The sequence below is a fragment of the Saccostrea cucullata genome, unplaced genomic scaffold, assembly GCF_032062105.1.
Source record: "Saccostrea cucullata isolate Sc308-1 unplaced genomic scaffold, CSIRO_AGI_Scuc_v1 ctg8009, whole genome shotgun sequence".
Lineage (NCBI taxonomy): Eukaryota > Metazoa > Mollusca > Bivalvia > Ostreida > Ostreidae > Saccostrea > Saccostrea cuccullata.
The window spans coordinates 13,338-23,599 of NW_026926858.1; the positions used below are offsets into that span (position 1 = coordinate 13,338).

Below are 10,262 nucleotides of genomic sequence, written 5' to 3' on the forward strand. Positions count from 1 at the left end.
TATGACGTAAATAGATAAGTAACACTAAATCAGTGAAACTGTAATAACTTTTTACTTTTTAAAATTTCCTGTTTATCCCCATACTGAACTCTCTCGATTAGTTAAACTTGCATGAAAAGGTTGAAATGTTTCGCAGAAAAACATGTGTCGCCCTAAGACGGTCAAGGAATCAGATACCATTTATGTTCAATAACTTAAATCATATCGTTGACACAAGAATATCAATATAAACTCAATTCTTCTAAAAAATGGTTTTCTTATGTTTGTCTTTCATATTACAAATATAGTTTAATATGACTCTAGGGTGCATGAGCAAAACAGTGGATACGTTTGATACTGACTACATACATCGATATTGTTTCTTAAAACTATAATTTGTAACTAAGATTTAAGATCTGTTTTTCCGCAAAATAAATGATAGTAGGTATGTATTTCATTTGCACATTTCTACTTTGAGAACCAGCCAAAACCAATTATAGAAGACGTTTGAGACGACCATGGATTTAAACTTAGTTTGACACATAATTGCAACGTAACTACTTCGTGACAATCCCCGTATTCCTTTACATTTCATTTATCCTTATTTACTTTCGTTCAAGCAAACGCTCGGCTGACTCTGAAAACCCCTATTGCGAAATGTCGGAGTTGACATAGACAGCCGCCATATTGGACCCGCTTCAGATTTTCAAATGTTAATATCTAGAGTTTGGATTTATCAATGTTCAAACGAATTATATAGTAAGCATTATAAGAACGATTTCTATTAACATTCCAAAAATAAATGAAAAATATTGAAAAACAAAAAAGTTAGAAAATACGGAGTTTTTAAATTCGCTTCCGATAGCGACCGGAAGTACTGACGACACACAAAAAGGTGATTTCACATATCTAAAAGTCATCATCTATCATCTCTAACAAGTCTCCAGTTAATATCTTAGACCATTTTCGTAAAAAAGGGGCGACAAAAATCCATTTTAAAATCAGAAAAATGTCAATAACTTGGAACCGAAGGTGAGTATTCCAAATTTTCCTTCTGATGAACAAAGTTCATATAATGACGCATGATTCCTGAAAATTTCATTGAAAACCACCGAATAGTTTTCGAGAAATCGCCTGCACAAAATTTTGGGGAAAAAAATAAGAATAATAATAATAATAATAATAATAAGAAACAATAGAATCACTAGAAGGTCTTCCGTGAAGACGGAAGACCTTAATAAGAAACAGAGTAAAAACAATATGTTCCCCAACTTCGTTTGGGGAACATAATAATAATAATAAGAAACAGAGTAAAAACAATATGTTCCCCAACTTCGTTTGGGGAACATAATAAGAAACAGAGTAAAAACAATATGTTCCCCAACTTCGTCTGGGGAACATAATTATGGATTTAAATCAGTTATCATATATAAATGCTTTAGTTGCCTGCAGATTTTTTTCTTGATTCTTCTAGGACAAATACTGTTTAATATATATTTTATGTTGATAAGCTTTAATGTGGTTGTAGATTTCTTATAGAGTACTGCAAATTTGCTGTTTTTTAAATCAAAATAAACCTCCAAAAACTAGTTTTATTTATCAAAAGGTGAAGAGAATTTCAATAATCAACAGTTGTTAAAATAGAGTATTTTTAGATAAATAGAATAATAATTTAAAAAGCTTTTATTAATGACTAGTAATAAAAAAATATTTGTTTAACCATAAATTCAAGTGTCATGATAAAGTACAAAACACGTTATTTGAAAGGCGCGTGGTTTCCATAGCAACAATGCGAAAAATTATTTTTGGCTTGCTTTTTTCTATTATACCCTTTGTTCTGAAAATTTATATATGAGTTTTAACCAAATCTGTTTCTATGCCACTTTCCACATTTTTTAACTAAATGCTCGATGCTTGCTGATTTTGACTCTTAATACTGTAAACCCTTTTTTTTAGGTCAATCTTTAAATTTTATCATTCTCAAAGTATGATGAAAATCCAAAGAACAGGATTCTTAAGGAGGATCTCTGCACCTTTAAAGTATAACTGATTTTTGTTGCATGCATTTGTTTCTAATATTAGGCCCCATATCCGATAAAATAGGGTTCCAAAGTATTTCAATTTATTTTTTAGAAATATTTGAAATATTTTATTTTTTTTTTGTTAAAATCCCTCATATCAATCTTTTTAAATGCCCATTGCTTTAAATTTCTCTTTAAAGTTTAGTGTTATAAAATATTGAAATAATAATCAACAAAATTAAAAATAAATCAACATAATTTTTATTTAAATTTACAAAAATAGACAAAAGAAAAACTAAAACAGCATTTTCTTGAGAATAGCTGGTTGGATCCTCTTCAGTATCTGAAAAGATATATAATATCAAAGGGTAAAAACAATGAAAAAAAGAAATTGAAAAAAAAATGAAAAACTGTCAAAAATTTATAAACATCACAAAAATTCAGGTGTGAGAGATCCGCTTTAAGAGTGGACTCAAATATCTTGGTACTGTTTTTTTTTTATAAACTTCAAATAAACTCTACTTGCACAAGTATTAACAAATGTCACGCAAGGACATTGAAAGAAGTTCGTATTGTACATGTATTGTTTTTCAATTAGTTTAAGCGAAAATCATCGCGTTTCCAGTGAATGACAAAGACGTATTTAGTGAATTCATGGTATTGAGAAAGGTAGATTTACTAACCGTTTTTATCCAACTTGCATGTGTTATCCAGTGCTATATATAACAAAACAAGTTAAGATGGTAAATGGCCAAAAGCGGTAAAAGAAATTCCTATAACCAAATGCACACTTCGTCTTAAACCTGCACGTTTCCCATACTTGTAAACAGCTGACAATGTTGATCAAACGTTTGGGTCATTCGAAATTTCACCGGGTTAACCATTCATTCGGGTGTATACAAATCGTGAACAGATCACCTCTAGTCGATAGGAAGATAATACATATGTCTTATCTGATCAGATTTGCATTTTGTGGGGGATTTATTTTGCTGGAAAGCATATACTGTATGCTTATTAAAGAAAGAAATTTCTGAGTGTATGGCGTTTTGACACGTAATGATGAATTAGCATATGGACAAGCCATGTTTTATATCATTTTTTTTTCTCACCTTAAAATCTTATTCTAATAAGTTTGTAAATGTATTATCTAATAATTAAATAAGCAGAAGTGGAATAAATTGACAAACAATTCATTTTTAAAGAAAGGATACGTATTGGGCAATACACTACATATTAATTGATGTGATATAATGTACATTCCATCCACAATATCGCATGTTGTGTTATACTCAGTGATTTATCGGTGTTAGGTGAATTTGAATCTGATCATTTGGGATCAAAATGGCGTTTTTACGGAAGTACGCCATGTTGTGACGTTGTAGAGAGCACCCTTAAGAATATCTTTTTGTTTGTTTGCTTGTTGTTTAACATCCCTCTTGAGAATTTTTCACCCATACGGAGAGGCCACCACTTGCAGGTGAAGAGATGCAAATTTTGTCCTATAATTGGCTCTCAGGGCCATTGAGCATTGCCTATGCCAATGCCTACTTTGACACAGGCCTCAGTTTATATAGTCTCATCCAAAGGACTGGCCTCCACATCTTACAGTGGGATTTGAACCCACGCGTAAGGATTGACTCCTTACATTGCGATTCTAAAGCAGACGCTCTAACCACTGCACCATGCGGGCTACCGTAGGTTGACTTAATTACAAACATTTTTTATGCATGCACTTCTGAAAGGTTAGATTGAATACTGATTACTTTGACCTTGACTGCCACTGATAAGTTCTAAAAACTTATTAATTATAAAATTTATGTTATACAATGTAGGGTGTGTTTTGCTGGCAGCTGACTACTCTCAGTTGGAGTTACGCATGATTGCACATCTATCCCAAGATGCCAAGCTGATACAGATCCTGAACGGTGACGGAGACGTTTTCAAACTGATCACCGCTCAGTGGAAGTCAATCAGCGTGGAGGAGGTCACTCCAGAGGAGAGACAGCAAGCTAAACAGGTGAGAGGTCACAGGGTCAAAAGGTCAGAGAGACAGCAGGCTAAACAGGTGAGGGGTCACAGGGTCAATAGGTTAGAGACAGCAGGCTAAACAGATGAGGGGTTGAAAGGTTAATCTTAACAGGAGAGAGAGGGTTAGGGGTCAAAAGGTCAATCTAATCAGGTAAAGAAGGTTAGGGGTCAAAAGGTCAATCTAGATAGGGAATGTAATCAGTCTCTTGTAGTGTATGAATATAATTTGCTACTGAAAAAATTGCCCCTCCCCATCAATTGTATTATTGACTTTATTTAAATGGTAACGTATATGGTATTGTATGTATACAGAACTGTTATGGTATAGTCTATGATATTGTTGTCTTTACACAAATCTGCTATGTTATGATCTGTGGTCTTTATACAGGTTTGCTATGGTATGATCTATGGTAATGTCTTTATATAGATTTGTTATGGTATGATCTATGGTATTGTTGTCTTTATACAGATTTGTTATGGTATGATCTATGGTATTGTTGTCTTTATACAGATCTGCTATGGTATGATCTATGGTATTGGAGCCAAGGCGCTAGGCGAAACGTTGGGAGTGGATGAAAATGATGCAGCAGTTTTTATGCAGACCTTCAAGTCCAAGTACCCTGGTATGATCATGATGATGTTAACCTTATTGAGCAGTGTCATTGAAAAATAATAAAATCGATGCAGAATGTGACATACTAAATTATGTTGCAGGAATGAGGCGATACCTTAAGAACACAGTGGATAAATGTATTAAGGACAAGTTTGTGGAAACTATCAGTGGGCGACGACGGTATCTTCCGTCCATCTCAAATACAAATCCCTATGTCAGGGCTCATGTAAGTAACATATACTTTATAACAGGGCATATTAATTAAGAAACACAAATCAATGTCTGGGCCTATGTTAGTAACACAGACCCCTATGCAGTACCTCATATCAAGGTCTTATAACTTAATTCTTTAAAATTTAAAAAAACTGAAAAATTGAAGTGTATTATATCTCTGATGATTCAATCAAGGTCAAGGTTTAATATGATCCTTTCTATCCCAGGCAGAGAGACAGGCTGTTAACACCACAGTTCAGGGGTCAGCTGCTGACCTTGTCAAGGTCGCCATGAACAGAATTGATCAGAGACTCTCAGAAATATTTCCTCTCTCACAGAAATCTCTCTCACACAAGGAACAAGGTAGGTTTATACATTTGCATGTATATTAATGAAACACCTGAAAACTTTGAGTTAGATTTTATTTTATGACCGAGTTCTCGTGACTGCTGCTAAGGCTTTCATATTTCATGATAAAACCTTTCAGTTTGACAATGTGACCTTGAAATGTATTTGCAAAATTAAAGTTGACCATAAACTGCTAAACAAGAGGCATCAGACAGTGCTTCACTCACACATCTTGTGTAAACTTAATTTAGTCTATTATGATCATTTCAAAACAATAAGAAAGTTTTAGTACTTATCATATCTTGTTGGCTTTAGATCCCACTGTTGATGTATCCGATGACAGATGTTGTTTAGTTCTACAACTTCACGATGAACTGATATATGACGTGACACAGACCTGTGTGAGACAAGCAGCCAAGGTCATCAGACAGGAAATGGAGTCAGCCATGACCTTGTCTGTTAAAATGCCAGTCAAGGTCAAAAGTGGGTTGTCATGGGCAACAATGCAAGATCTAGAGGTGTGACGTATTAACTCTACATTCATGAATGCCCCTTGACACTTGAACAGAAACATTGAAAATTTGAAAAATGCCAGGAAGAAATATGTTATAGACTTTTTTCGATATTATTTGATAAAAAACGGGTCAATATTCTGTGATATAATATTTCTGTTTTTATCATGAATTTGTTTTTTATTTTCGTTAATTTGTTATGATTTGAATAAGCACCCTAAATCAAATGAATTTCTAACGCATCAAATGTAGTTATACTAAATATTACTGTATACAGACTGGGTGTCATTTGATTATCTCTTTGTAACATGGAGGAATCTGATTGTATAGAATAAAACAATATTTATGATCTAGTATGTTTATTCCTACATGTACAGTGTATATGGTTATTAATATGATTTTTGAACAATTACATGATTGAATGTATGACAGCCAGATTCCCAATATGAAGCGTCTTGAATATATTAATACAAATTTTGTCACTTATGTGATCTTTACCTCGTCTTTTTTCACTTGGTTTCTTGTTTCATGCATTGTCTGTCATAACCTTTTGAATATTCCAGCTTGTCCTATAGATAAAACTTAATCAGCTTTGACCATTCTTTGGGGTAGAGAGCAAAAAGGCATAAATCTTGTGTAGAATTACAATGGTCTCTACTAGGATTTGAATTTTTATACTTCCTGAAATTCTGTCAAGTTTGATGTATAATTTGTAATTTATTTATTCTAAAAGAAAACGTTAGGTTGAATTGATAAAATTAGTGCTAATCCTGTTATATACTAAAAAAATCTCCTTCAATTGGATTGTGGTTAAGTATGATTTATTATCAGCGAACCTCAGAGGCAAAGTAAATATTGTTTGATAAAATTTTATCCATTCACAACCCGTGGTATATACACTGCAGGTATATTGGTGGTGTAATATGCTTGGGGGAGAGGGGGGTGTCCGAGCACCTTAGGTGGAATAAAACCAAAATTTTAATTGTAAACAATTCTTCAAATAACAAGTGCACTATAATTTGATCAAATTCTAAGTCGTTAGGATAAAGATACATTGTACAAATATACATACAATTTTGAAGGCACGTATAATGGTCTAAAATGAAAAATCTTATGTAGTAATTATATTGTTCTGAAACGATAATCAAGTTGTCGACATAATAATTCCTGGTTAAAGTTTAGAATTCATTTAAGTACAAAATCAAAAATAACGTTTTAACACAAAATTTCCAAAAGTGAGAGTTAATTACAGGCAAACTCACTCATGCACGTACGTCTCATTTTTGACAACTCCTCCCACTTTCCATAAACAAACAAATAAAACAACTCAAATACAGTAGTAAAATTTGGGGAAAGCTCAATGATAATAATCTATAACAAAGGAAACAATTTGGGTAAGCACAACTAATTCAAAGAAAAACCAGTCTACGATCTGACCATAAACCTGTCAGTGATAACTATTATGAGCTAATAGAATCGATACCGTGGGATAAAGAGAGATGTCAACTTTGAGAAATTACAAACACGTGCAGCAGTGCTCTTTCCAAAGATCAAATAAAGCAAATATCTTTCATTGTTAAATTCAAAGTACACCAATCAAAATATTTCAAAAATACATCTAAGAAACTAACTATTTGTCTTTATCAAAAATATACCTTTATACACATGAATATTACACTTAAAACTACTAGACAGTAGTGTAAGACAAGTAATACATATAATGTAATATAGTCCTGACCTTTGTGAACTGAAATCTTGCCAATTTCTTCAATGATATAATTAGACTGTATAATTATGCATCAAGTTTGCTTTGTACACATGTGAAAGCTTATAAAAAATACCCCTTGAATAAATTAAACTATACATTCAACTATATCATACTTCACAATTTGAAATTAAAAGAATTACTTCCATATAAGAAAGTTGATCGTAAATTTAATAGAATTTCTCCATATTTTGAGAATTACAAAATTGATGAGAACATAGACACTAGTTGAATATTTCAAATAAAATGCGTTTTGAATATTTATTATAGTAAATCTATGGCAGTTGCCATGGAAACGGTTGTTTGGAAATGCAGGGGAGACGTTGACACCTTTATTATCATTTTTGTTCCTAATACTTGAAATGAGAATAAAACCACCCCATGTGGTACTGTAGAAGCACAAATCTTCGTGGGTATAAAATTTCGTTGATTTGTCATCAAATATAGTTTGTTTTGAGAGTAAGCCTTTTCAATATATAGTCATATAAAATTCATGTGAGATTAAATTTCTTTGGAAATTGTTAACAACAAAATTATCGAAATTTAATCCCCCACGAATATTTGTGATTTTAAAGTATTTAAAATGAAAATTTTGACATTTTTATTACACTGTACGATTGCTTGATGTTTGATAAACATTTGATCAAAATTTTTACTGAAATAACTGGATATTTAGTTTATTGACTGAAGATTTATTGTTAAACTTTAACTTGTTGGACAACGTCAAATTTTGGTTGAGCCATAAGTTTTGTGAAAATCCTAGGATCACTCTATCTTAAACGATTAAATTAAGGAATCACTGTCTAGTTTTGAGAGTATGCCAGGGTATCAACAATAGTGGGAAACATGGGATAATTTGCATAATGGGCGAAGCCCGTTATGCTAAAATTATCCCATGTTTCCCACTATTGTTGATGTCCCTTGCATACTCTCAAAACTAGACAGTGATTCCTTATATTACCATTTCATTGTGAAATAAAATTGTGGACTTAGAATTTAAGAATGTAGACTAATCGATTTAAATTATACGAGGACTTCCATGCCAATTTCAATGGTCCTCGCACACTGACGTCAAACACAAAGGTAGCAGCACGAGATATACATGCATACTTGGCCTCCTTAGCGTCAGACACAGAGACTGATGCAAACGAGATTTGCATGCTTATTAGGCCTCCTTAGCTGCTGACCTATCGACCTGCCTAATTGACATTCCGGCAAAATTTTCAGGAAATCAACTCCGCTTTCTTTCAAAGGGTTATTATACAGAAAAAATTTAGAAATGGAAATATTCATTGAAATAGGCTTGGGGAAAATGCATTTAGTTACAGGTTTTCCAGTGGCACATGACATTTATGAAAAGAAGAACTTCCATGGACGTTGATTAAAGATGTGGACGCCTTTTAGAGGCTCTGCTTTAAGTGTTTATCCACCTAGGCAAATTAAAAGCCTTGGTAGACCTCGTCGACTGGCGCACTGTTCTTGACATAGGTACGTTACGTCGAAGTCTCCCGGATATTATAACTATTCATTTTCAGAGAGCTTGTATGACTTTTTCGGTAATTGGAACGTAATAATTTTTTTCTAGCATTGTTGCATTATGACTTTATATTATAAATATGCCCTCATCAAATTACGATAAAATTTTAGAAAGAAATTCCAGGAATTTTTGGATCAACCCTCGTATATAAGACATTTTTTTTTATTTTTGACTTTTGACACAGTTATTTTCTGATGGTTAGATTTGGAAAGAAATGAATTAATATAAGAAACTCCTTTCTTTTGTAAATGTTCTAGATTCTAGATGAAAATAAATATACTGCAAAAAGAAGAGATGAGTCTGTTTTACAAAGGAAAAGAACTGAACAATTTGCATTGTACACAAACAAATTAGCTTATTTAAGGAATAAATGTCAATTTTTTAGGTCACTTGAGTAAATTCAGGTGACCTATTGCTATCTGTTTTTGTCCGTCGTCTTTCGTGCCTCATGCGTTAACATTTAAACATTTTCAGCCTTCTTTCTGAAGCCACTAAATTAATTTCAACCAATTTTGGCATACAGCATCTATGGGTGAAGGGGAACAAAAATTGTGAATTTTGTGGTCCCAGCCCCCCCCCCCCCCCCCCCCGGGGCCTGATGGGGCAAAAACCACTAAAATTAATGCAATATTTAAAAATCTTCTTCTTTACTCCCGGACATCAAGCAGTCAAACTGTTGATATGATTGTAATCAGCATTGAGTCCTCTACCAAAATGTGAAATTCATGGCCCCAGGGTCAGAGGTTCTGGTGTTAGGGCGGGGCTCTATAATGATTATATGGTTAAAATACATTACATCTATGAAATATTTTTCTCTACTCCTGGGTATTAAGCAGATGAACCATTTACATAGTTATGATGGGCTCTTCTAGAATTGTGAATTTCAAGGCCCCTGGGTCAGGGATACCAAAATGGGGAGGGGGGCTTTACTTATATACTAAAAAAGAATTGTTTGAAATCTGCTCCTTGGTATTAAACATTTTTGATAAGTAAGTGTGCCTTTTCAAAAATTGTGCATTGTGTAGACCTATAGGATCAGGGGTTCATGTATGGTAGGAACACTCCTGATTTTTGCTGAATATTACTGATTAGTTGACATACTTTTTTGTTCCCCTACCCTGCTTATCGGTATTAAGTAAACAAACTAAACAATTGCATAGTGTATAGCTATGATTAGCACTGGCGCCTCTTTCAAAATTGTGAATGCCATAGCATCTAGCTTAAAACATGAACCAAATTCAATCAC

The 10,262-nt window shown here is 33.2% G+C and overlaps 1 protein-coding gene and 1 long non-coding RNA gene across 2 annotated transcripts; one reads left to right on the forward strand and one right to left on the reverse strand.

The window, feature by feature from the left end:
- Positions 1–2,245: 2,245 nt before the first annotated feature.
- On the reverse strand, positions 2,246–2,828 carry LOC134272771 (uncharacterized). Its single transcript, XR_009993282.1, has 2 exons — positions 2,684–2,828; positions 2,246–2,343 (listed from the first exon to the last, which is right to left on the reverse strand). It is a non-coding gene; the product is annotated as an uncharacterized LOC134272771 (long non-coding RNA).
- A 712-nt stretch (positions 2,829–3,540) lies between these two features.
- On the forward strand, positions 3,541–5,791 carry LOC134272770 (DNA polymerase theta-like). The gene is made up of 6 exons (XM_062754952.1): positions 3,541–3,607; positions 3,833–4,017; positions 4,540–4,651; positions 4,743–4,867; positions 5,082–5,217; positions 5,518–5,791. The coding sequence occupies exons 1-6, from the start codon at positions 3,541–3,543 to the stop codon at positions 5,724–5,726; spliced, it is 834 nt and encodes a 277-aa protein (XP_062610936.1). The 3' UTR covers positions 5,727–5,791.
- The last annotated feature ends 4,471 nt before the right edge of the window (positions 5,792–10,262 follow it).

Bases quoted from the DNA above. Each gene is read 5' to 3' on its own strand.
- LOC134272770 (XM_062754952.1), top strand. From the start codon at position 3,541: ATGCCTACTTTGACACAGGCCTCAGTTTATATAGTCTCATCCAAAGGA. The intron at 4,652-4,742 runs GTATGATCATGA...ATTATGTTGCAG, and splicing joins CTTCAAGTCCAAGTACCCTG to GAATGAGGCGATACCTTAAG. The intron at 5,218-5,517 runs GTAGGTTTATAC...TGTTGGCTTTAG, and splicing joins TCTCTCACACAAGGAACAAG to ATCCCACTGTTGATGTATCC.